Source organism: Nerophis ophidion, linkage group LG15 (genome assembly GCF_033978795.1).
Source record: "Nerophis ophidion isolate RoL-2023_Sa linkage group LG15, RoL_Noph_v1.0, whole genome shotgun sequence".
NCBI lineage: Eukaryota > Metazoa > Chordata > Actinopteri > Syngnathiformes > Syngnathidae > Nerophis > Nerophis ophidion.
The window spans coordinates 74,841-102,489 of NC_084625.1; the positions used below are offsets into that span (position 1 = coordinate 74,841).

General features: G+C 39.4%; 1 protein-coding gene across 1 annotated transcript; it reads right to left on the bottom strand.

Annotated features, from left to right (window-relative positions):
• Window positions 1-10,007: 10,007 nt before the first annotated feature.
• LOC133569894 (tissue factor-like) lies at window positions 10,008-22,040 on the bottom strand (the record flags this gene model as incomplete). Its single annotated transcript, XM_061922484.1, has 4 exons — window positions 10,008-13,300; window positions 15,598-15,766; window positions 15,844-16,025; window positions 21,839-22,040. Coding segments are annotated over 4 exons (699 nt in total), but the record flags the coding sequence as incomplete, so codon positions are not given.
• Window positions 22,041-27,649: the final 5,609 nt, after the last annotated feature.

A 27,649-nucleotide genomic window follows, 5' to 3' on the forward strand; every position in this document is an offset into this window, starting at 1 on the left:
TTTAAATAGATCTCCTTTTTAGACCAGTTGATCTGCCGCTTCTTTTCTTCTTCTCCTTTGTCCCCCCCTCCCTTGCGGAGGGGGGCCAGTCCGATGGCCATGGATGAAGTACTGGCTGTCCAGAGTTGGGACCCAGGATGGACCGCTCGCCTGTGTATCGGTTGGGGACATCTCTACGATGCTGATCCGACTCCGCTTGGGATGGTTTCTTGTGGACGGGACTCTCGCTGCTGTCTTGGATCCGCTTTGAACTGAACCCTCGCGGCTGTGTTGGATCCACTGTGGATTGAACTTTCACAGTATCATGTTAGACCCGCTCGACATCCATTGCTTTCGGGGGGGGGTTGCCCACATTTGTGGTCCTCTCCAAGGTTCTCATAGTCATCATTGTCACCAACGTCCCACTGGGTGTGAGTTTTCGTTGCCCGTATGTGGGTTCTTCCGAGGATGTCATAGTCGTAGTGGTTTGTGCAGTCCTTTGAGACATTTGTGATTTAGGGCTATATAAATAAACATTGATTGATTGATTGACACTAAAAGACCTTAACAGCACAAATGGGAAAAAATGAAGGCATGGACAATATACAGAACTTTATTTACTGCTCACTTTCTTGGAAAAGATTCAGTGGTCAGCTGGCAAAGCTGAAAGTCTGCCGGTCTTTCTATGTGGACCCTTGCCTTAGTGCTCTTTAGTGCTGCTGGATCTCATCCTGCCTGTTTCCTGTTTACATGTCTGCCCTGACTACTTTCAGTCTAGCCTCTAATGTCTGTTTAGTCTCTGTACAATCCACTTTCCATCGTGGGAACTTTACTCTTGAACCAGGAACTTTATTCTTGAACCAAGAACTTCACACTTGAACCAGGAACTTTACTCTTGAACCAGGAACTTTACTCATGGAACCAATAATTCTAGTCTTCAACCAATAATTTTAGTCTAGAAACCAGGAACTTCACTCTTGAACCAGGAACTTTACTTTTGAATCAATAACTTTAAGCTGGAACCAGTAATTTTACTCTGCAACCATGAAATATGGTCTGGAACCAGGCACTTTACTCTTGAACTAGGAATCTAATGCCAGAACCAATATATTTACTGTAGAACCAATAACTTTAACTCCAGAACCAGAAACTTTTCTTTAGAACCAGGGATTTAAAGCCAGGACCAGGAACTTTACTTTTGAACCAGGAACTTTACTTTAGCTCCAGGAAATTTACTTTAGAACGATTAACTTTACTTTAAATCCATGTGCTTTACTTTAGAACCAGGAACTTTACTTTTGAACCAGGAACTTTATTTTAGATCCAGGAAATTTACTTTATAACAAGGAACTTGACTATAAATCCTTGTGCTTTACTTTAGAATCAGGGTCTTAAAGCCACAACCAAGAACTTTACTCTAGAACCAGGTATTTTACTTAAGATCCAGGAAATTTACTTTAGAACAAGGACCTTTACTTTCAAAACAGGAACTTAAAGCCAGAACCAAAAACTTCATTCCAGAACCATGTACTTTACTTTAGATCGAGGAACTCTACTTTCAAACCAGGAACTTTACTTTCAAACCAGGAACTTTACTTTCAAACCAGGAACTTTACTTTTGAACCAGGAACTTTACTTTAGAACCAGGAAATGTACTTTAGAACCAGGAACTTTAATTCAGATCCAGGAACTTGACTTCAGATCCAGGAACTTTACTTTAGATCCAGCAACTTTACATTGGATCCAGAAACTTTACTTTAGATCCAGGACCTTAAAGCCAGAACCAATAACCTTACTCTAGAACCAGGTACTTTACTTTAGATTAAGAAACTATACTTTAGATCCAGGAACTTTACTTTCTTACCAGGAACTTTACTTCCAAACTAGGAACTTTACTTTAGATCCAGGAACTTTATTTTAGAACCAGGACCTTAAAGCCAGAACCAATAACCTTACTCTAGAACCAGGTACTTTACTTTAGATTAAAAGAAAACTATACTTTAGATCCAGGAAATTTTTTATTTTCGAACCAGGAACTTTACTTTATATCTAGGAACTTTATTTTAGAACCAGGAAATTTACTTTAGAACCAGGAAATTTTCTTTAGATCCAGGAACTTTACTTTTAAACCAGGAACTTTACTTTCAAACCAGGAACTCTACTTTCGAACCAGGAACTTTTCTTTATATCCAGGAACTTTACTTTAGATCCAGCAACTTTACTTTCGAACCAGGAACTTTTATTTTGGATCCAGGAACGTTCCTTTGGATCTAGGATCTTAAAGCCAGAACCAGGAACTTTACTTTAGATTCAGGAACCGTTACTTTAGAATTACGAACTCAAAGCCAGAACCAGGAACTTTACCAGTGGGTCAGGAGTTGGAAATGGCAGCTTTTTGGCTTTGACTGAGATCTGACGTTGGAAACTGGAAGCAGCAGACTGGTTGATTGTAGGTAAGTATTTTTACTGCTTTATACTGTAACTTGTTAAATCATTGTTGCAAAATTAACGATTAACATTAATTGTGCTAATTTTAGCCTAGCTAAGTGTTGAGCTACTTGGCTTGTTGGCTAACAGGGAGAAGAAAGCAGCTAAAAGCAGCTAGTAGCAGGTGCAACTATTTGTGGACTAAATTGTCAAATCCACATCGCAGTAAGCTAGCTGAATGAAACAAACACATAATATGTGTATAATCAGTATAAAATAGGTGTTTTATTGTTGAATATTTGGATATCGTGACTTTGCAAGGTTTGTAGTGTGGATGACAAGTCTGCAATTTCATTCTGATCTGATTTGTTCTAACCCGTCTCTGAAATGGTCATCTTTTTCCCTTCCCTTTGCTTTGAAACAAATCAAGGTAACAAACTGGAGACTAAATGTGTACCAGAACTAGAGACTGGATGTGGCCTAGAACCAGGCCTGCCTCCACTCCTGCCAGTTTGGTAAGACCTGCCACGTGCTCTGCATTCACTACAATTCAATGACATAAGTACAGTAGTTAGAACTAAAAGGACTACTGTGAGTGCAGTAGTTAGTTTGTACTGGAAGTACAGTCGTTGGTATTATAAGTAGTACTTTGATGACAGTAGTTTGTTAGTACTGAAAGTACAATAGTTGGTACTTTAAGTTTTACTGTAAGTGTGGTAGTTTTCTAAGACCAAATGCAGTAGTTATTACTGTATGTGGTAAACTGTATTTTTCATGTTTTTCTGTGTTGTTTTGCACATCAGGTTTTACTCTCACTCTCGCCCACAGTCTGGAGTGCAGCTGACGCTGGGCAATCATGCACACCTGAAAGCTGATTAGGTGGGCTATTTAGTCTGGGTGCTGACGGCCTGTCAGGGCCGGAACTTTGTATCCACTGCAAGTACTCTCACACGTGTCTTGGCATCCTACAAACCTACAGTCTTTCAAGTCTGTTTTTGTGCTCCTCTCAGGGTTGCTTATTTTATATCCTAGCTTCGTCTAGCGTTTTCTGTTCATATTTTGATTGTTTGATATAGTTATTTATTCATGGTGTGTTTTGTATTTCCACCATCGCTTTTTGTTTATTCTGGCTACGTTCCACTTCCACCTAAATAAAGGAAGAATTTACTATATCATTCTACGTCTCTGCATCCTTGGGATCCACTCTCCAAGTTTCGTAACAGAAAAGTTCCGGCAAAATATATGGAACCCGCAGAGACCGATCCCTGGAAAAGGGTTTTTCAAGGCCAGGCCCAACGCATCAGTCAGCAGGGGGACCAGCTAGACCACCTGGGCCGGGGCCTACAGAGTCTGTCGGAGCGGCAAGACGCCATGTTGGAGCGTATGAACGAACTACTAGCCGCCGTCGTTCCCACTTCGACCACTGGACAAGACCCGGCACCCGCTCAGCCCATGCCACCCGCTACAACCACCAATATGCGGCTATCCCGTCCTGAACGTTTTTCCGGAGATGGGGATGACGTAAGACACTTCCTGACTCAATGCGAACTACACTTTGAGCTTAACTCTTCCGCTTTCACTTCTGAGCGAGCTAAAGTTGCTTTTGTCATCACTCACCTGTCTGGCCGGGCAGGCACCTGGGCTACTGCTGAGTGGAACCGTCAGACCACCACCATTTCCTCATATGCAAGCTTCTCCAAAACTTTGAAACAAATATTCCAACAACGGCTCCCAGGCAGAGAAGCAGCGAGATCCCTCTTCCGGCTGCAGCAGGGGTCACGACGGGTCGCGGAGTACGCGATCGAGTTCCGAACCTTGGCCGCCGATTGTGACTGGGGTCCTTCGGCGCTGTTAGACGCTTTCTTCATGGGGCTTGCGGACGAAATTCGGCATTTATTAATCCCGATGTCACTGCCGACGGACTTGGACTCTCTCATCGAGCTGGCTGTGCAGATCGACTTCCGCCTACGGGAAGAGAGAAGGGACCGACGAGGGAGACAAGCCCTGCCTAACAGCCACTCAGCGTCTGCCAGACCAAACGTCTACAAGACGGAGCAATTCATCCCCGAAGACACCTTCCCCCCGTGGCAGAGAGACGAACCGATGCAATTGGGTGGTCGCCGACTCTCCACCGCCGAAAGGGAGCGCCGTCTTCGGCTTCATCTCTGCCTATACTGCGGGGATCCTGGTCATCAAATCTCCCGCTGCAAGGTACTACCTCATCCTACCACACGGCCACGATTGCGCACGCAATCACCCGATGAAACGTCCACCAGAGGTCGCCGTTCTCCTCCATTGGCCGCAGGCAGAATGCAACTAAAAGGTACTTTGTATTGGTCTAACCAACAAATAGACATTTCTGCTCTTATTGACTCTGGGGCAGATGACAATTTTTTGGACTTTGAATTTATGAAACGTCATTTGATTCCTGTTATAAAATTGCATGAACCCAAAGAGGTGTATTCTCTCGATGGGCGCCTGTTAGCCAGTATTACCCACCAGACCCACCCACTCAACTTGCACTTGTCTGGTAATCATAGTGAAAAAATCATTTTTTATATTGTGCCTTCACGGTCCGCGCCCGTCATTTTGGGAATAACCTGGCTACAGAAACACAATCCGCACATAGACTGGTCTCGTGCTGCTATTATTAATTGGAGTGTTACTTGCCACACACATTGCCTCCGTTCTGCCACAGGTTCTCACACACCGCCACCTATCGCTATCATAGAGAACATAGACTTGACAAACGTGCCTAAGAACTATCATGACTTGAGAGCGGTGTTTAGCAAGGATAGTGCATTTTCACTTCCTCCCCACCGACCATACGATTGTGGCATCGATTTGCTAGCCGGTGCGGCGTTACCATCAACCCGCTTATACCAAGTATCGAACACTGAACGTAAAGCGTTGGAGGAGTACATCAATACGTCTATTGCCGCGGGTCTCATTCGTCCTTCGACCTCACCTGTTGCCGCGGGGTTTTTCTTTGTCGAAAAGAAGGATAAGTCCCTACGGCCGTGTATTGACTACCGCGCCCTTAATCAGATTACAATCAAGAATAAATACCCTCTTCCACTTCTTGATTCGGCCTTTACTCCCTTACAGACTGCTAGATTTTTTACTAAACTCGATCTCCGTAACGCTTACCATCTCGTTCGCATCCGAGAGGGGGATGAATGGAAGACCGCATTCAACACTCCACTCGGACATTTTGAGTATCTTGTCATGCCTTTTGGACTCACTAATGCTCCCGGCGTGTTTCAGGGTCTTATTAATGACATTTTTCGGGACATGACAGGTCAGTTTCTTTTCGTTTACCTGGACGATATATTAATTTATTCATCTACTTTTGACGAACATGTGCAGCAGGTGCGGTTGGTTCTTCAAAGATTACTTGAGAATAAATTGTTCGTCAAAGCGGAAAAATGCGAGTTCCACTCTTCCTCCATTCCCTTCCTAGGGTTTATCATTGAGGAGGGTAGACTCAAACCTGATCCCTCTAAAATAAGTGCAGTTGTAGACTGGCCCATTCCGGTGTCCAGGAAGCATCTTCAGAGATTTTTAGGATTTTCAAATTTTTATCGGCGATTTATTCGAAACTTTAGTCGCGTCGCGGACCCACTTACGAGGCTTACGTCTACTAAGGTCCCATTTGAGTGGACACCCGAAGCCAATTCCGCGTTCTTGAGGTTAAAGGGATTGTTTACCTCGGCTCCTGTTCTCTGTTACCCTGACCGTTCTCTCCAGTTTTTTGTTGAAGTAGACGCTTCTGATTCAGGTGTAGGGGCCGTACTCTCCCAGCAATCCGTCCTCGACCAGAAGTTGCATCCCTGTGCTTTCTTTTCTCGTCGCCTATCCCCTGCTGAGAGGAACTATGACATTGGCAACAGGGAGCTTTTGGCAGTCATCCTGGCTCTTCAAGAGTGGAGACACTGGCTGGAGGGGGCGGAGCTTCCATTCATGATCTACACGGACCACAAGAACTTGGCCTACTTAAGGACCGCACAAAGACTGAACCCACGCCAAGCCAGGTGGTCGCTATTCCTGAACCGTTTTAATTTTGTCATCACTTTCCGACCTGGTTCTCAGAATGGGAAACCTGACGCCTTGTCCCGTCTATACTCTTCGTCATCTGAGAACTCCTCACCTCAACCTATCATCCCACAAAGACACATCATCGGGGGACTTCAGTGGAACATCGAGCAGCAAGTCCTAGAGGCCCTAAGGTCGGACACATCACCTCGGAGCTGTCCACAAGGTCGGCTATTTGTGGTTCCTCGGCTCCGCCCCAGCGTTCTGGATTGGGCACATGGGTCCAAGATTGCTTGCCACCCAGGTATTCGTCGCACTGGCTTCGTCCTCTCCCAGCGCTTTTGGTGGCCATCCATTTTGGCGGACACTAAGGCTTTTGTGGCAGCATGTCGGATCTGCGCCCGGAACAAAGCATCCCACCAGGCCCCGGCAGGACTATTACATCCATTACCCATCCCTTCCCGCCCATGGTCTCACATTGCTGTGGACTTTGTCACAGGACTGCCTCCCTCTGAAGGTAACGACACCATTTTGACCATTGTGGACCGGTTCTCAAAGATGGCCCATTTTGTGGGTCTCCCCAAACTACCCTCAGCCCTCGAAACAGCCCAACTATTAGTACTTCATGCTTTCCGGCTGCACGGCATCCCCTCTGATGTGGTATCTGACAGAGGGCCACAGTTTTCCTCGGCCGTCTGGAAGGCATTCTGCGAATCACTGGGGGCCTCTCCTAGCCTATCCTCCGGCTACCACCCACAGAGCAATGGTCAGACTGAACGGACCAACCAAGACCTGGAGGCGGCAATTCGGTGTACTTGTCATCAACAACCCTCAACTTGGTCTGAGACCCTTCCATGGATCGAATACGCTCACAATTCCCTCATCAGTTCTGCCACAGGCTTGTCGCCATTCCACGTCACCTACGGTTTCCAACCACCTCTTTTTCCTGCTAACCAGTCTAAGGCCGACGTTCCATCCGTTACGGCACACCTGCGTCGAGCTCACCAGGCTTGGCGCAACACCAGGGCAGCACTACAGAAGACATCAGCCAGGAACCAACTTTTAGCCAACCGACATCGCACTCCAGCCCCAAACTACCAGCTGGGACAGGAGGTCTGGCTATCATCTCGGGACTTACCACTTGCCACCGACTCTAGGAAACTGGCTCCCAGGTTCGTTGGACCATATCAAATCGTCAAGATTATTAACCGTGTTGCAGTCAAGCTCCGCCTCCCAAGGTCTCTCAAGTGCCATCCAGTGTTTCACGTTTCCCGCATCAAGCCTGTCTCATCCAGCCCGCTCAGTCCTCCCGAGGTACCACCCCCTCCACCCAGGTTGATCGAGGGTCACCCAGCTTTCACAGTTAACACAATCTTGGATGTGAAAAGAAGAGGTAGAGGTTTCCAATACCTGGTAGACTGGGAGGGGTACGGTCCAGAGGAACGGTCATGGGTTTCAAAGTCTCTTATTTTAGATAAAGATTTGATTAAGGATTTTTATATTCGATTTCCAGACAAGCCAGGTAGGCCGCCAGGTGGCGTCCGTTGAGGGGAGGGGTACTGTGGTAAACTGTATTTTTCATGTTTTTCTGTGTTGTTTTGCACATCAGGTTTTACTCTCACTCTCGCCCACAGTCTGGAGTGCAGCTGACGCTGGGCAATCATGCACACCTGAAAGCTGATTAGGTGGGCTATTTAGTCTGGGTGCTGACGGCCTGTCAGGGCCGGAACTTTGTATCCACTGCAAGTACTCTCACACGTGTCTTGGCATCCTACAAACCTACAGTCTTTCAAGTCTGTTTTTGTGCTCCTCTCAGGGTTGCTTATTTTATATCCTAGCTTCGTCTAGCGTTTTCTGTTCATATTTTGATTGTTTGATATAGTTATTTATTCATGGTGTGTTTTGTATTTCCACCATCGCTTTTTGTTTATTCTGGCTACGTTCCACTTCCACCTAAATAAAGGAAGAATTTACTATATCATTCTACGTCTCTGCATCCTTGGGATCCACTCTCCAAGTTTCGTAACACTGTAAGTATTACTGTGAGTACATTGGTTTGTTAGTACTGTAAGGGCAGTAGTTTTTAGGACTGTAAGTACAGTAGTTACTACTGTAAGTACAGTATTTTTTTAGTACTGTAACTACAGTATTTCGTACTGTAAGGACTGTAAATAGTACTGTTGAGTAATTACTGCAGTGCTTCTTAACCTTGTTGGAGGTACCGAACCCTACCAGTTTCATATGCGCATTCACTGAACCCTTCTTTAGTGAAAAATACCATTTAAATGTTTTTTTCAAATTTAAGAGAGATTTACCGTATTTTTCAGACTATAAGTGGAGGTTTTTTTCACAGTTTGGCCATGGGTGCGACTTATACTCCGGAGCGACTTATAGTCCGAAAAATACGGTATATGTTTTTGGTAACACTTTAGTATGGGGGACATATTCTAAGTAACAAAGACTTAATATAGAGTTTTTTGGACACCAGGGGAACATATTCTAAGTAGGGCTGCAACTAACAACTAATTTGATAATCGATTAATCTGTCGATTATTACTTCGACTAATCGATTGATAATCGGATAAAAGAGACAAGCTACATTTCTATCCTTTCCGGTATTTTATTGAAAAACAGCATACTGGCACCATACTTATTTTGATTGTCGTCTCTCAGCTGTTTATAAATGTTGCAGTTTATAAGTAAAGGTTTATTTAAAAAAATATATATATATTTATTTTTTTACACAAATAAAAAAAAGTAGCGTCTGCGCATCGGATAGATCCAACAAATTGATGACTAAATTAATCGCCAACTGTTTTTATAATCGATTAGTTGTTGCAGCCCTAATTCTAAGTAACAAAGACTTAATTTAGAGTTATTTGGTTAGGGTTAGAGGGTTAGGGTTATAATAATGTCATGCCGAATAAGGCACTAATACGTACTTAATAATGACTAGTTAAGAGCCAATATGTTACTAATTTGCACGTTAATAAGAAAAAACGAATTAATGGTGAATATGTTCCCCAAACTAAAGTGTTACCATGTTTTTTCACTGGTGCACAAAATGAACCGTGCATGAACATCACCTTGTTCAAAGAACAAAACCAACACAGTGCATAAACTCACAACAAATTACTTCTGCTGTTGCCGTATTCGTAATTTGCCGATAGGGAGAAGTTTTTATTTACACGATGAGTCGGGTGTGTCTTGACTCCTGACCCCGACTCACCGAACCCCTAGGGTTCGATCGAACCCAGGTTAAGAACCACTGAATTACTATAAGCACTACTTTAAGCACACTAGTGTGTTAGTTGTGCAAGTACTACTCTAATTACTGTAAGCACTACTTTAAGTACAGTAGTTTGTTAGTACTGGAAGTACTACTGTAAGTACAGTAATTCAATGACAATTTTTCAAACCCTGTTGAATGACGATATTCATGAATATTTAACAGCAAAAGCATGTAGTTATTAATCAAATGCACCAAGTTAACTGTATATTATTCACTTCTGAAGTATTTCAGTGTATTCCACCAAGCAGCATGTATTGAACACATAACGGCAATGAAATATTAAAGTTATTTATTAGAGTTTCCAGTGTCAAGTTCCACATAAACACAGAGCACAAAAATTATTACAGTACGGACAGTGTCAAAGATATGCAAAAATAATCATCTGTAAAAGAAAAAGATTCCAAGTAGTACCTGCTGTGGTACTTGGTGTACCCCAACCATTCAAATATACACATTTTAGCTTGGTGGTCTGTCTACTGTACAATTCATATTTTCTTTCAACATCCAATATTTTCGTACCCTTTGGTCCACAAAACGATTTAACATCTGACATCTCAGTAGTAAGTTGAATATTAAATAGTGATTCATTGTCAACAACAATAACACACACAGCTGCAGATTGAAGTTAGAAAAGACAAAAATTCAAATAAATACACGCAGATAATAGTACTAATATATTCACTTCCATGCACACAGTATCCCTGTACTACCTGAAATATAGTGAAAACCTAATTAAATATTAGATTGTTTAATTCACACATTACAGTGACATGGCCACACTATTCAATGGAGTTTGCAGATTTAAAAATAACACAACATGAATTAGCATATTTTTTCATGTTAGCATTGAAGATAGCAATTAGGGCTGTAGCTCTATTATTTTTATAGTTATTGTCGCAGATGATCACGGCTCCCATGCCAAATAAATAATGTATTGTAAATATTTGGGGTATGACGAGAGCTGGCCAGAGTGAAATGTGAAATAAGGGTAAGAAGCCCCGCCCCCTTTTCCAGTCTCCGCAGCAAGCATATCTGAGGATTTCCAAGCAGCTGTCACTGACTTCCAAGACCTTTGTGACTGCTGATGCACGTAATGTGAAAGTGGGCGGGATCGGAAGCTCACATTCGCACTAGTAAACCTTGCGTCATTCGTTGACTCGAGACCTGCTACAAGACGTGACGGAGCAGCACTTTGGATGTGCTTGCTTATTACCATAGCAACAGCTCTTATAGCCCAGAAATTATGAAAATGGACGGCTGCCACATATTTCAGTCCCTCTAGGTTTTGGAATTTGCGCAATAATCGCATGTCACGCAATCAATACCTGTTAATTATGCTCGGGTTTGCAACTTTAGTCCGATGCCCGCGACTATCCAGCACATTTTTGGTCAATCTGCGTCATTTTCGGCAATCAAATTGGTCCCAAACGCACGTGCCAACTGTCTAATCAAAACATTCTTTTTCCTACGTTGATGAAGCAGTAACAACAACATATAACACAATATCAACTATTTAGTGGGAGGACGGACCTACTTCTTGTTCCTGCCTACATCTCTAAGCCTTCTGGGTAATGTAGTATGTAAGCATGTACTTCCGGGTCTACATGTATTGACAGATTTATTTAACCTTTATTTATCCAGAGTAAGACACTTAAGTAAGGCAACTACTTAATCCTATGAAAACTCCTGCGGTGACTATTCGATTCAGAATCAATTCTCGATTCAAACTGATTCTCGCAGTGTAATATTTGGTATAATTATTGTAATGAAACTTTTTCAAGGTTAGAAAAGCTAAAAAAATTAGGGCTGTGAATCTTTAGGCATCGCACGATTCGATTCTTGTGGGTTCAGAATCGATTCTTGATTCAAAAGCAATACTTTTTATTAACATTGGGTGCCAGTCTATGATTGACTATATTCCTATAAAATAGATAAACCTCTGGGAAAAATTTCTATATTACTTAAAAAAAAAACAGTTTTTATTTAATAAAACTCTACCTAAACATTTAATAAAGTCAAATACAAATAAGGCATCAAGAGAATATTTTTTGTAGTAAATTTGTACAGCAGATATGATCATCTTCATCAACTTTATGATTTGCCCGAGTAGCTGGACAGGAAAGATTTAAGAGAAAAAAATGTTTAAAAAATATTTATTTTAAAAAAAAACACAATTTTTCATTTTTGTTTAATAGATTAAAGATAATGATTCATTCGAAAATCTTTTTTTGACACCCCTACTAAAAATGTATATATGTATATGTGTGTGTATATATATATATATATATATATATATATATATATATATATATATATATATATATATATATATACACATATATATATAATTATATATATGTATATATTTATTTTTTATATTTAAAAAAATAATCAATTTAGAATCGGGATGAATAAGAATCGTGATTCGAATGTGAATTAATATTTTTTGTCCCACAGTGTGAGCAGTAGCAGACGCGTCCCACAGTGTCGTGTGAGCAGACGCGTCCCACAGTGTCGTGTGATCACACACGTCCCACAGTGTCGTGTGATCACACACGTCCCACAGTGTAGTGTGATCACACACGTCCCACAGTGTCGTGTGATCACACACGTCCCACAGTGTCGTGTGATCACACACGTCCCACAGTGTCGTGTGATCACACACGTCCCACAGTGTCGTGTGATCACACACGTCCCACAGTGTCGTGTGATCACACACGTCCCACAGTGTCGTGTGATCACACACGTCCCACAGTGTCGTGTGATCACACACGTCCCACAGTGTCGTGTGATCACACACGTCCCACAGTGTCGTGTGATCACACACGTCCCACAGTGTCGTGTGATCACACACGTCCCACAGTGTCGTGTGATCACACACGTCCCACAGTGTCGTGTGATCACACATGTCCCACAGTATTGTGTCATTGTGCCTTTGAAGAGCATGATTGAACAGAGGATAGACGTTCTAACACGTGAAGGACATCATAATTATCACACATGCAAACTTTTAAAACATTTCCAAATGTTTAAATCTCGTCTCAGCTCGTCCTCGCGAGTCCAATGTCATGTACAGTCGTCCCCCGCTATATCAATATATCATAAATATATCAATAAAACGGTAGTATTGGTCGCTAGCTGGCACCACGACTCCTACAGCCGGTGCAGAGTGATGTACAGTAAATGGGAGTATTTGTGGATGCAAACTTTAAAGGAAACATGAATATTGTGTACATGGAAAAGTTCTCATTGAGTGTTTGAGCAGTATGAATGTTGTGCGGAATTATTTTCCACACTGCGTAAAATCCCATTAACCAAAACAGTTTCACAGAAACTGGACTTTTGTTTCCTGTGTCAGGAAAGGAAATCTGTTCTCGCTGTACCGCATATTCCAAAAGCGACTAAAGAGACATGGTCAACGTTACACACTCCGCAGTGGAACGCCTTCTTTCTCGCTTTCCTTACTTTTCTTCCTGCGCCTGTAGCACACGATGGTTAACACGACGATGGCGATGACGAGCAGCAAAATAAGCAGCACGGCGCCTGCAATCACACCGACTGAATACACTGTTGTGGGAAAAATAGACACAAAGTTTTAGTGTTAGCACAGGACACAAAAGTACACGGTTGTGGTATTTTTCAATCCTGTAAAGATGAAGAATTAAGATTTAATTCAATTACTGAGCCACTAAATAATTGATAAAAAGTACTTGGAAGTATTTGGACAGTTAATACGAAAACATAACAAAGTAAGAAAATACTTCTTAACACAGATAAGTGGACAAATAAATATTCATATCAAGTTTTTTTCTTTGTGTGTATGTGTAATACAAACCATGTGTCGCAATACGCTGTTGTATTACTTACAATTACTCCAGCTAGTGTACTGTTGTTGTGTTACTTACAATTACTGGGACTTGTGTACTGTTGTTTTATTACTAACTATTACTCCGACTGGTGTACTGTTGTTGTATCACTCACAATTATTCAGACTTTAGTTCTATTGCTGTATTCCTGACAATTACTCGGACTTGTGTACTGTTGTTTTGTTACTTTCAATTACTCAGACTTGAATACTGTTGTTGTTTTATTACTTACAATTACTCTGACTTGTGTACTACTTTTGTATTACTTACAATTACATGCACTTGTGTTGTCTTGTTTTCTTACTTACAATTACTGACATGTGTACTACTTTTATATTACCGACATTTACTGGGACTTGTGTACTGTTGTTTTATTACTATTACTACGACTGGTGTACTGTTGTTTTATTACTATTACTCCGACTGGTGTACTGTTGTTGTATTCCTGACAATTACTCAAACGTGTGTACTGTTGTTTTATTACTTTCTATTACTCAGACTTGAATACTATTGTTGTTTTAATACTTTCTATTACTCAGACTTGAATACTATTGTTGTTGTATTACTTAGAATTACTCTGACTTGTGTACTACTTTTGTATTACTTACACTTACTCTGACTTTATGTACTACTGTTGTATTGCTTACAATTACTCTGATTTGTGTACTACTATTGTATTGCTTACAATTACTGGGACTTGTGTACTACTTTTGTATTATTTACAATTTCTCTGACGTGTGTACTACTGTTCTATTACTTAAAATTACTCTGATTTGTGTACTACTATTGTATTGCTTACAATTACTGGGACTAGTGTTCTGTTGTTTTATTACTTACAATTACTGACTTGTGTACTACTGTTGTATTCCTGACAATTACTCAAACTTGTGTACTGTTGTTTTATTACTTTCTATTACTCAGACTTGAATACTATTGTTGTTTTAATACTTTCTATTACTCAGACTTGAATACTATTGTTGTTGTATTACTTACAATTACTCTGACTTGTGTACTACTTTTGTATTACTTACACTTACTCTGACTTTATGTACTACTGTTGTATTACTTGCAATTACTCTGACTTGTGTACTACTTTGTATTATTTACAATTTCTCTGACGTGTGTACTACTGTTCTCTTACTTACAATTACTCTGATTTGTGTACTACTGTTGTATTGCTTATAATTACTGGGACTTGTATTCTGATGTTTTATTACTTACAATTACTGACTTGTGTTCTACTGTTGTATTACTTACAATTACTCTTCTTGTGTACTACTTTTGGATTACTTGCAATTACTCTTCTTGTGTACTACTGTTGGATTACTTGCAATTACTCTTCTTGTGTACTACTGTTGGCTTACTTACAATTACTGGGACTTGTGTCATGTTGTTTTCTTCCTTACAATTACTGACTTGTGTACTACTGTTGTATTGCTTACAATTACTGGAACGTCTGTACTGTTGTTTTACATGTTTTGTGTTCTGTATTTTCATCACAGCAAAGTTTTACATGGTCAGTATATTTTGCTTTATTTCAAATATCGTAAGCAGCATCACAAGTCTTGTTTATAAATACTTTAATTAACTGATATTGACCAGATTATATTCGATTTTCAACAATTCCATACTTCTGCTATTAATCCAATTACACTAAGTGCTGAATACACACATTTGTTTAAAATCTTGTTTTTTTAATTACTATGCTACATTTAGTAGCTGATGAAAGGATCAAAGTTGTTTGTGTTTTGATTTTTTTTAATTGAATGGCCTTCATTGACAAACAAATCCTACAATAATTGTTTGGATTGGTTTACACGATAGTTAATGTAATGAATAATTATGGATAGTATGAAGATGTTTCGTTCCTCGGTGGCTTTGGGAACAAAAGACACTAAAATGAAGGTCACAGAAAAATGCTGCCCTGGACTACAGTTGCTGAATATCATGCACGTATCAGTTATGGATATTAGATATTAGAAATAATGCGAGCCTTACCATCAAAGAAGCTTTCATTGTCGTCGTTGGAACACTGGGTACGGCTCGGTTTTCCCAGCTGTTTATCGATGCTTCGGCTGGGAATGAAGGCTTGAACCGTAAAACAGTAACTCTCCCCTCGGTCCAGGTTGGGTATTTCCATCACGTTGGTCTTGGAGATGTAGACTTTCTGAAAGCACCAGTGCCAAAGATGCCTCGGTTTTTCCACTTTCAGGCTGAATCGCCGTCTTGTCGAATGTGCCGTACCTTGCCGGTGCTCTTATTCCTGCGGTACGTGACTTTGTACTGGAGCTGCTCCGAGAAAACGTCCCTGACGTTCATCTGCTGGTCGTCTTTGAACAAGGCCGTCAGAGGGTCCGTTACGAAAAGTGTCGTCTTCCTTTTGTCGCCGCTCACCTCCAGCTTGAACTCGGGTCTGCCGATATCCGCTGGAAAGTCAAAGTTTTTCATTTTTATTTTAGCAAATTTAATAAAAAAATAAAAAAATCACATGCACATAAGTATTCACAGCCTTTGTTCAGTACTTTGTTGATGCACCTTTGGCAGCAATTACAGCCTCAAGTCTTTTTGATTAAAATTCCGCAATTTTGGCACACCTATTTTTGGTCAGTTTCCTCTTTGCAGCACCTCTCAAGCTCCATCAGGTTGGATGCAAGTGTTGGTTTTCATTCAGGATGTCTCTGTACATTGCTACATTCATATTTCCCTCTATCTTGAATAGTCTCCCAGAAACCATCGCCAAAGCATGATACTGCCACCACCATGCTTTATTGTAGGAATGGTATTTACTTAATTTCCTCCAAACATGACGCCTGGCCTCCACGCCAAAGACTTCAATCTTTGTCTCATCAGACCAGATAATTCAGTTTCTCATGGTCTGAGAGTCTTTCAGGTGCGTTTTGGCAAACTTTTTTACTAAGAAATGAAATGGCTTCCGTCTGGTCACTCTACCATACAGGCCCGAGGGGGGGATTGCTGCTGAGATGGTTGTCCTTCTAGAACAGGGGTCGGGAACCTTTTTGGCTGAGAGAGTCAAAAAGCCAAATATTTTAAAATGTATTTCCGTAAGAGCCATATAATATTTTTTTTTAACACTGAACACAACTAAACGTGTGCATTATTAAGTAAGACCAACATTTCTAGAGTATAATAGGTCTCTTATTCTTTGTAATAACATTGTCATTCTGAAGCTAACTGTGGAGGGGGCGTGGCCTGTGGGCCTGCAGTGAACTGGGGTGTGCCAGGACCGGCCTCTAAATCCACGACAGGTGTGTAGACGGTCCACCTGGGCCTTGTTATCTAATCACCTGTCACTCTGTTATAAGCAGCAGCCAGGAGGAGAGACGGGGTTTGGGCTGGAGCCAGAGCGCGGGCGAAAACGAAAGAGAATAATACAATTGCTGGAAAGCAACTAAGGGACTCATTGAAAAATAAAACAAAATTGTAACCCTGAAACAGGCTCTCATGTCGGTGCTTGGTGGTCAGAAGAACCCCCAGGAGGGCAAGCCCCACACTAACCAATAATAAATAAATAACTTCTTACCATTAACGCAACTTCTTGAACAGGTGCGGTAGAAACGGATGGATGGATTAAAAATGCATGAGAATGTTTTATATTTTGAACATTATTTTTAACACTGTGATTACAAGTGGAATTATTAATTATTTATTGTGTTAAGCAATGCCAGCTCAGATTTATCCGAGAGCTAGATGCAGTCATTAAAAGAGCCACATCTGGCTCCCGAGCCATAGGTTCTTTACCCCTGTTCTAGAAGGTTCTCCTCTCTCCACAGAGGAATGCTGTAGCTCTGATAGAGTGACCATGGGGTTCTTGGTCTTCTCCCTGACTAGACTAAGATGAATGCTGCAATGTACGGGAAAGTGTCGGATGAAAACCAGCACTTCCCATCCAACCTGATGGAGCTTGAGAGGTGCTGCAAAGAGGAAACTGCCCAAAGATAGGTGTGCCATACTTGTGGCATCATATTCAAAAAGACTTGAGACTGTAATTGCTGCCAAAGGTGCATCAACAAAGTATTGAGCAAAGGCTGTGAATACTTTTGTGCATGTAATTTTTTAAATGTTTAATACATTTGCTGTCAGGCTTGTCCCTGACAGTGTGGCCATGTTTTAGTTTTTCCTGTCTTTCTCCCTGAGCGCTGTTTCCCCTCATCTACGGCTGATTGGCACCCGGCCACACCTGGTGTCAATCAGCCCACTCCTACCTTTACCTGCTTTGTCCTCCAGTCAGTGCTGGATTATTGTCGCTCCCGTCCTGTCGATGTCACCACAACCTGTCTTATCCCTTGTAGCTTTGTCTATTTCTGTTCACTCTGCTCATGCCATAGTTCCGTCGTGTCACAGCAAGTGTTTTTGTTTCATAGCCAAGTTTATCCGCCTCGTGCGTGCCTTTTGTAAGTACCCTTTTGTTTGTTGTTGGAGTATTTTAATTAAATCATGTTTACCTGCAAAATGCCTCCCTCCTTCTCTACATCTTGGGGTTCGTCACAAACTAACTCTAACATTTGCAAATGAAAACAAAACCATTTTTCACATTGTAACTAAGGGGTGTTGTGTGTAGAATTTTGAGGATACCAATTACTTTATTACATTTTGAATAGGCTTTAACATCAACAAGTGGAAAAAAGTGAAGCGCTGTGAATACTTTCTGGAAGTAATGTGTACAAATGAGCTGAATGTTCTGAATGAAAGGAATTGCTGTTCAACTTGTGTCCACTGGATGTCGTGATAGCAATTGTGTTAGGCAAGCAGGGACAAGCAAGAAGTACACAATAAAGCAGGGCTGAGGCTCTGTGACCTAAATGAAACGAAAAACCTGCCGTTTTACGCGTTCTGCTTCGAACACGTCATTCTTTGACTAATTTCCCCAAAATGTCTCAAAAAGATAAACGTGAACAAAGAGTGTAACTCAACCCTCTTGAATAATTTCTACCTCCGTTGCTGATAGTTTGTTCAATTAGCACAGGTTTAACCAATGAGGTATTTGACACCTAGAAGAGTTTTTATTTATCTATTTGTTTTGTTCAAGTCCAGATAGGCTGTGACATAAAGTTTGATGATTTTGTACATACACTGAGACAAAGTCTGAGTTCATTGTGTTCTTATTGTGTTTTTAAAACTGCACCAGTTTTTTTCCTCAGTATTTTGAACTAACTCGGAAGTGTTTTGCAAAGAGGATTACTTGTGATGTGTACATTTTTGGAAAAAGTACAAAAAAGAAAACAATCTGAAGTTGCCTTTATTTTTAAGTTATCATGCCATAAAATAATATTATTTTATATTATTATGCGAACTTGATAATATTAAACTATTTGGTTTGTTTAATCAAATAATAATGCATAGACATGTTCTACATGAAAGTATGCTTAAATTACTTCTGTATAAAAATGTAATAACATTAAATTAACTTGACTATCTTTGTGAGTAGACACAAGATTATTATTTATTTAACTTATAATATACTACAATGATCATGTTTACTGCTTCATAATGCCACATTTTAATAACGTTTCTTTATCAATATAAGGGTTAAAACGTGTTTCACCTTTTCAATTCCTTTGGTTATCTGCGATACAGTCACTGGCCACTAGAGGACACTGTTCTCTTACAGTTACACCTCAGACAAAAAGATATGTTCGTCTGTTTTTATATAATTTTTTTCACCATGCACTTTGAGCACCATACAACCCAACTACAGTAAAATAACCTTAGCCTTCATTCTCAGTGTGCTTATATCTATAATAATAATAATGGATATATTCTGTAAAGTTTTAAAGACTCACTACAGAAAAAACTACAGTATACCCCAGGGGGGTCCAAAGTGTGGTCCGAGGGCCAATTTTATTAACGGCCTGGGACACATTTTAAAAATACTATTGATTAAAAAAATTAAAAGAGTAAACACGTGAAATGTAACGAAAGTGTTGCAATATGGTCTAAACTAACACAAAGCTGCCGTGTAGGCAGTTTTTCGTTTACTTTAAAACCGGGGTGGTATAGCTCGGTTGGTAGAGTGGCCGTGCCAGCAACTTGAGGGTTGCAGGTTCGATTCCCGCTTCCGCCATCCTAGTCACTGCCGTTGTGTCCTTGGGCAAGACACTTTACCCACCTGCCCCCAGTGCCACCCACACTGGTTCAAATGTAACTTAGATATCAGGTTTCACTATGTAAAGCACTTTGAGTCACTAGAGAAAAGCGCTATATAAATATAATTCACTTCACTTCACGTCATTGCTCAAAAAAATTATAAAACCTCAAATCCACAAATACATCTGAAATTGACCCATAGATTTAAGTGTTGAAAGTAAAAATAATAAATATTTGTATATGACTTATTTTTAACACTTTGAGTGGGGGGGCGGCTTTGGATGTCATTTAATGTCATTGTTCAAAAAATAATAATAATCAAAAGAAATGTTATGAATAATTTATCATACATTATTATATTTTTATCTATTTACTTTCCTCAAAAACGTAATGGGGAATTTTTTTGCATAGTTTGTGTTTTTACTATTAAAATTTATTTTTTTAAAGGCAAAATATATATATATATGTATGTATGTGTGTATGTATATATGTGTGTGTATATATATGTATGTATGTATTTATATATGTACTGTATATGTATGTATGTATATATATATATGTACTGTATATGTATGTATTTTTCATATATGTATATGTATGTATATATACGTATATATGTATGTATGTATGTATGTGTGTATGTATGTATTTATATATGTACTGTATATGTATGTATATATATGTATGTATGTATGTATTTATATATGTACTGTATATGTATGTATGTATATATATATGTACTGTATATGTATGTATTTTTCATATATGTATATGTATGTATATATACGTATATATGTATGTATGTATGTATGTGTGTATGTATGTATGTGTGTATGTATATATGTGTGTGTGTATATATATATGTGTATATATGTATGTGTGTGTATATATGTATGTATTTATATATGTACTGTATGTGTATGTATATATATGTATGTATGTATATATATATATGTACTGTATATATATGTATGTATGTATATATATATATGTACTGTATATGTATGTATGTATATATATATATATATGTATATGTATGTATATATACGTATATATGTATATATATATGTATGTGCGTGTGTATTATTAATAAATACATATATATATATATATATATATATATATATATATATATATATAAAACCCTTGGGGCTTCACGGTGGCAGAGGTGTTAGTGCGTCTGCCTCACAATACGAAGGTCCTGAGTAGTCAGGGTTCGATCCCGAGCTCGGGATCTTTCTGTGTGGAGTTTGCATGTGCTCCCAGTGAATGCGTGGGTTCCCTCCCGGTACTCCGGCTTCCTCCCACCTCCAAAGACATGCACCTGGGGATAGGTTGATTGGCAACACTAAATTGGCCCTAGTGTGTGAATGTGAGTGTGAATGTTGTCTGTCTATCTGTGTTGGCCCTGTGATGAGGTAGCGACTTGTCCAGGGTGTACGCCGCCTTCCGCCCGATTGTAGCTGAGATTGGCACCAGCCACCCCATAGGGAATAAGCGGTAGAAAATGGATGGATAAAACTCTTATGGCAACAGATCTGAAATTCATCTATTAATATTTTAGTGTTGGAAGTAAATAAAAAATTTTATTAACATTTGACTTATTTTTAAAACTTAACGACTGAGACCATTTTGGGTACCCGGGACCTTTAACATTCACCAAAATTGAGGGGAGCCCTAATGATTGCAATCCATTGGTTTTTAAAATTTCAAAATTGCCCCCGTTGCTTTCATTTTTCAGTGTGTGGCCCTTGGGGGAAAAAGTTTTGGACGCCCTTGCTATACCGCCTGGGTAAACATAGCACTAATATATAAACACAGCAGTATTATATAAACATAACAGTACTATATAAACAGCAGTACTATATAAACACAGCAGCGATATATAAACATAGCAGTACTATATTAACACAACAGTAATATATAAACATAGCAGTACTATATAAACACAACAGTACTATATAAACATAGCAGTAATATATAAACATAGCAGTACTATATAAACAGCAGTATTATATAAACACAGAAGTACTGTATAAACATAGTATATTAATGTAGATACAATACTACCAGGATACTTGTCGGAGAACTTAATGAGGTTATATGTACAAACAAGTGCATAAATCAAACTTACTTTCCTTGTAGGGGCAGAATTTTGGCGATCTAGTGTAGGGGAACTCGATGAGGTCAGAGGTCGCTCCCAGAGGGGGTTCAGACAGGATGTCTGCCACATAGCAAGCGTTGACGTCAGTTAGAGAGCTGGTCAGGTCACAAGTAGTCGCTGAAGTCCGTATGCAGTTAGAGTTCCTCTGTTTGTTCCCGCCAAGCCTGCAAAGTCAACAAGCAGCTTTTACACCAGTGAAGACGTAAATAGTCCTCATTTGATCATGTCAACAACTCAACTATTCCACAAAGTCACTCTTCAGTAAATATTACGCTTTTAAAACTTCGTAGCTTTGATATTGGTGTAACTACTCGTACTGCATATAGTGTACTGTATATAATGGTTGTACTATTAGTACTGTATACAGTGGTTGTACTATTACTATTGTATATAGTGGTTGTACTTTTAGTATTGTATATAGTGCAGGCACTATTAGTACAGTTTATAGTGCTATACGTACTGTTTACTGTACTGCACTGTTTGCGCCACGGAGAGGGAACTGATGGACGGATGCCTATAATGACGTATTGTATATAGTGGTTGTATTATTAGTACTGTATATAGTGGTGCCACTACCCGTACTGCATATAGTGCTATATGTACTGTATTTAGTGCTATACATACTGTGACTATAGTGGTTGTACTATTAGTACTCGATATAGTGGTGACACTATTGATTGAAACTTGTATTAGTAGATTGCACAGTACAGTACATATTCTGTACAATTGACCACTAAATGCTAACACCCAAATAAGTTTTTCAACTTGTTTTAGTCGGGGTCCATGTAAATCAAATAATGGTAGTACTGTGTATGGTGGTGTCACTATTAGTACTGTGTATGGTAGTGTCACTGTTAGTACTGTGTATGGTAGTGTCACTATTAGTACTGTGTATGGTAGTGTCACTATTAGTACTGTGTATGGTAGTGTCACTATTAGTACTGTGTATGGTAGTGTCACTGTTAGTACTGTGTATGGTAGTGTCACTGTTAGTACTGTGTATGGTAGTGTCACTATTAGTACTGTGTATGGTAGTGTCACTATTAGTACTGTGTATGGTAGTGTCACTATTAGTACTGTGTATGGTAGTGTCACTATTAGTACTGTGTATGGTAGTGTCACTATTAGTACTGTGTATGGTAGTGTCACTGTTAGTACTGTGTATGGTAGTGTCACTGTTAGTACTGTGTATGGTAGTGTCACTATTAGTACTGTGTATGGTAGTGTCACTATTAGTACTGTGTATGGTAGTGTCACTATTAGTACTGTGTATGGTAGTGTCACTATTAGTACTGTGTATGGTAGTGTCACTGTTAGTACTGTGTATGGTGGTGGCAGTATTAGTACTGGATATAGTGGTGGCAGTATTAGTACTGGATATAGTGGTGGTAGTATTAGTACTGGATATAGTGGTGTCACTATTAGTACTGTGTATGGTAGTGTCACTGTTAGTACTGTGTATGGTAGTGTCACTGTTAGTACTGTGTATGGTAGTGTCACTATTAGTACTGTGTATGGTAGTGTCACTGTTAGTACTGTGTATGGTAGTGTCACTGTTAGTACTGTGTATGGTAGTGTCACTATTAGTACTGTGTATGGTAGTGTCACTATTAGTACTGTGTATGGTAGTGTCACTGTTAGTACTGTGTATGGTAGTGTCACTGTTAGTACTGTGTATGGTAGTGTCACTATTAGTACTGTGTATGGTAGTGTCACTATTAGTACTGTGTATGGTAGTGTCACTGTTAGTACTGTGTATGGTGGTGGCAGTATTAGTACTGGATATAGTGGTGGCAGTATTAGTACTGGATATAGTGGTGGTAGTATTAGTACTGGATATAGTGGTGGTAGTATTAGTAAAGTCTAAAGTGGTGTCACTATTAGTAAAGTCTAAAGTGGTGTCACTATTTGTACTACGTATAGTAATGTCACTACTTGTACTGCATATAGTGCTATACGTACCGTATATAGTGGTGTCACTGTTAGTATTGTCTACGGTGGTGTCACTATTAGAACTGTGTATAGTGGTGGTAGTATTAGTACTCTATATAGTGGTGTCACTGTTAGTACTGTATATAGTGGTGGTAGTATTAGTTCTGTAAATAGTGGTGTCACCGCTAGTACTGTCTACAGTGGTGTCACTATTAGAACTGTGTATAGTGGTGGTAGTATTAGAACTGTATATAGTGGTGGTAGTATTAGAACTGTATATAGTGGTGGTAGTATTAGTACTGTGTATAGTGGTGGTAGTATTAGAACTGTGTATAGTGGTGGTAGTATTAGAACTGTATATAGTGGTGGTAGTATTAGAACTGTGTATAGTGGTGGTAGTATTAGAACTGTATATAGTGGTGGTAGTATTAGAACTGTATATAGTGGTGGTAGTATTAGTGGTGTCACCGCTAGTACTGTATATAGTGGTGTCACTGTTAGTACTTTGTATAGTGGTGGTAGTATTAGTACTGTAAATAGTGGTGTCACTGTTAGTACTGTATATAGTGGTGGTAGTATTAGTACTGTTTATAGTGGTGTCACTGTTAGTACAGTTTATAGTGGTGTCACTGTTAGTGCTGTGTATAGTGGTGGTAGTATTAGTACTGTATATAGTGGTGTCACTGTTAGTACTGTATACAGTGGTGGTAGTATTAGTACTTTATATAGCTAGTACTTATATAGCTTGTACTTTATACAGCTAGTACTGTCTACAGTGGTGTCACTATTAGAACTGTGTATAGTGGTGGTAGTATTAATACTGTATATAGTGGTGGTAGTATTAGTACTGTATATAGTGGTGGTAGTATTAGTACTGTATATAGTGGTGGTAGTATTAGTACTGTATATAGTGGTGTCACTGTTAGTACTGTATACAGTGGTGGTGGTAGTATTAGTACTGTAAATAGTGGTGTCACCGCTAGTACTGTCTACAGTGGTGTCACTATTAGAACTGTGTATAGTGGTGGTAGTATTAGAACTGTATATAGTGGTGGTAGTATTAGTGGTGTCACCGCTAGTACTGTCTAGAGTGGTGTCACTATTAGAACTGTGTATAGTGGTGGTAGTATTAGTAATGTATATAGTGGTGGTAGTATTAGTACTGTATATAGTGGTGTCACTGTTAGTACCTTATATAGTGGTGGTAGTATTAGTACTGTATATAGTGGTGTCACCGCTAGTACTGTATATAGTGGTGGTGGTAGTATTAGTACTGTAAATAGTGGTGTCACCGCTAGTACTGTCTGCAGTGGTGTCACTATTAAAACTGTGTATAGTGGTGGTTTTATTAGTACTGTATATAGTGGTGGTAGTATTAGTGCTGTATATAGTGGTGGTAGTATTAGTGGTGTCACCGCTAGTACTGTCTAGAGTGGTGTCACTATTAGAAATGTGTATAGTGGTGTCACTGTTAGTACTGTATATAGTGGTGGTGGTAGTATTAGTACTGTAAATAGTGGTGTCACCGCTAGTACTGTCTACAGTGGTGTCACTATTAGAACTGTGTATAGTGGTGGTAGTATTAGTACTGGATATAGTGGTGTCACTATTAGTAAAGTCTAAAGTGGTGTCACTATTTGTACTACGTATAGTAATGTCACTACTTGTACTGCATATAGTGCTATACGTACCGTATATAGTGGTGTCACTGTTAGTATTGTCTACGGTGGTGTCACTGTTAGTACTGTGTATAGTGGTGGTAGTATTAGTACTGTATATAGTGGTGGCAGTATTAGTAATGTAAATAGTGGTCTCACCGCTAGTACTGTGTATAGTAGTGTTAGTTTTAGTACTGTGTATAATGGTGGTAGTATTAGTACTGTAAATAGTGGTCTCACCGCTAGTACTGTGTATAGTAGTGTTAGTTTTAGTACTGTGTATAATGGTGGTAGTATTAGTACTGTATATAGTGGTGGTAGTATTAGTACTGTGTATAGTGGTGGTAGTATTAGTACTGTATATAGTGGTGGTAGTATTAGTACTGTATATAGTGGTGGTAGTATTAGTACTGTGTATAGTGGTGGTAGTATTAGTACTGTATATAGTGGTGGTAGTATTAGTACTGTGTATAGTGGTGGTAGTATTAGTACTGTATATAGTGGTGGTAGTATTAGTACTGTGTATAGTGGTGGTAGTATTAGTACTGTATATAGTGGTGGTAGTATTAGTACTGTATATAGTGGTGGTAGTATTAGTACTGTGTATAGTGGTGGTAGTATTAGTACTGTATATAGTGGTGGTAGTATTAGTACTGTATATAGTGGTGGTAGTATTAGTACTGTGTATAGTGGTGGTAGTATTAGTACTGTGTATATTGGTGGTAGTATTAGTACTGTGTATAGTGGTGGTAGTATTAGTACTGTATATAGTGGTGGTAGTATTAGTACTGTATATAGTGGTGGTAGTATTAGTACTGTGTATAGTGGTGGTAGTATTAGTACTGTGTATAGTGGTGGTAGTATTAGTACTGTGTATAGTGGTGGTAGTATTAGTACTGTGTATATTGGTGGTAGTATGAGATTATACTATGTGTGTGTGTGTGTGAATATTAGGCAGAAGTTCATCCATTTCCAAAAGCTCTTCATGAGTCATATTTCATGAGTCAAGATTTCTTAGTTTAGCAGCGATCTCACTGAAAGGACTCACTGTGTATCAACCTGATCTCTGAGCACCTTATGGTCATATGTGGAGACCCACAAGGATCAGTTCTTTACCCTGCATCTACTCTACGTGCTGTCGCTAGGCAACGTTATACACAAATACGTATGTATGTATGTATGTACGTATGTATGTACAGTATATGTCTGTACGTTCCGAGAAATGCAACTTATTAGTGATTCCTACAGCCCAAAAAAAGTCTGCAGGCTCTGGAGTGTTTTCTATTCGGGCTCCAGGACTCTGGAATGTCCTTCCAGTAACAGTTAGATGTTACCTCAGGAGAAGTATTTAAGTCCCGCCCTACAACTCATTCTATACTCTGGCTTTTAAATAAGCTTTGTTTAGACCAGTGGACCTGCTGTATTTCTGCTCTAGTGTCAGGACACACCTGGTGCCAATCATCAATTAGTGACAGGACACACCTGCTGTCAATCATCAATTAGTGACAGGACACACCTGCTGTCATTTAGTGGTGTTTGAAAGCACAGTGAGGAACTTTCTTCTTGTCTCTGTAAGTTTGCACATGCTAACATCTTTAGACGGATGCATTATTATTACTACGACTACAACTCCTTTGTTGTTGTTTTTTACTTTCATTCCTGTTTTTACTCCCACATGTATTCCTTTTTCTATTCCCTCTTCCATTCTTCTTTTTATTTCAACGTCCATTCTTGTATATTCCTACTCCCTGTCCTTTTTTATTCCTATTTCCATTCCTTTTTTTATTTCAACTTCCATTCAGTTTTTTATTCCTACTTTCCCATACCTGTTTCTATTCCTACTTCCATTTATTTTTCTATTTCAACTTCCATTCATTGTTTTATCCATCCATCCATCATTCTCTACCGCTTGTCCTTTTCCCATTCCTTTTTATACCTACTTCCATTCCTTTTTATTCTTACTTCAATTCCTGTTTCTATTCCTACTTCCAATCATTTTTTTCTTCCTACTTCCATTCCTTTTGTATTCCTACTTCCATTCCTGTTTCTATTCCTACTTCCAATCATTTTTTTCTTCCTACTTCCATTCTTTTTGTATTCCTACTTCCATTCCTGTTCCTATTCCTACCTCCATTGCTTTGTTTCCCCTACTTCCATTCCTTTAGTATTCCTACCTCCATTCCTGTTTCTA